Consider the following 240-nt stretch of genomic DNA (forward strand, 5'->3'; position numbering starts at 1 on the left):
TCCTCATGGGGAATGTCCCAGTGCAGGTGGCAGGATCAGGGCTTCCAGCCATCTCTACCCACCCCAGATATGGGTCCCATGGGCAGAGCATCCCCAAAGGGGATTCCAAAGCACACCCAGGATGCCTGGGGACGTCCCCTCCTCACCTCTCCCCTGACGGTCTCTTCTGTGGGGAGGAAGAGGAGGAGATGGCCGAGGTGGTGGAGGACCTTGAGTCAGCAGAGTCTCTCCTGGCAGGAC

The 240-nt window shown here is 61.2% G+C and overlaps 1 protein-coding gene across 1 annotated transcript in view; it reads right to left on the minus strand.

Moving 5' to 3' along the window:
• Window positions 1-240, minus strand: part of TCEA3 (transcription elongation factor A3) — a gene marked incomplete at both ends in the record, with an annotated part of 5,190 nt that overhangs the window by 3,309 nt on the left and 1,641 nt on the right. Inside the window, one exon of the mRNA XM_029085426.1 lies at window positions 147-230. Within this exon, the coding sequence (XP_028941259.1) occupies window positions 147-230 (84 nt within the window). The remainder of the gene's footprint in view (window positions 1-146; window positions 231-240) is intronic.

The sequence above is a fragment of the Antrostomus carolinensis genome, unplaced genomic scaffold, assembly GCF_000700745.2.
Source record: "Antrostomus carolinensis isolate BGI_N321 unplaced genomic scaffold, ASM70074v2 scaffold13526, whole genome shotgun sequence".
Classification (NCBI taxonomy): domain Eukaryota; kingdom Metazoa; phylum Chordata; class Aves; order Caprimulgiformes; family Caprimulgidae; genus Antrostomus; species Antrostomus carolinensis.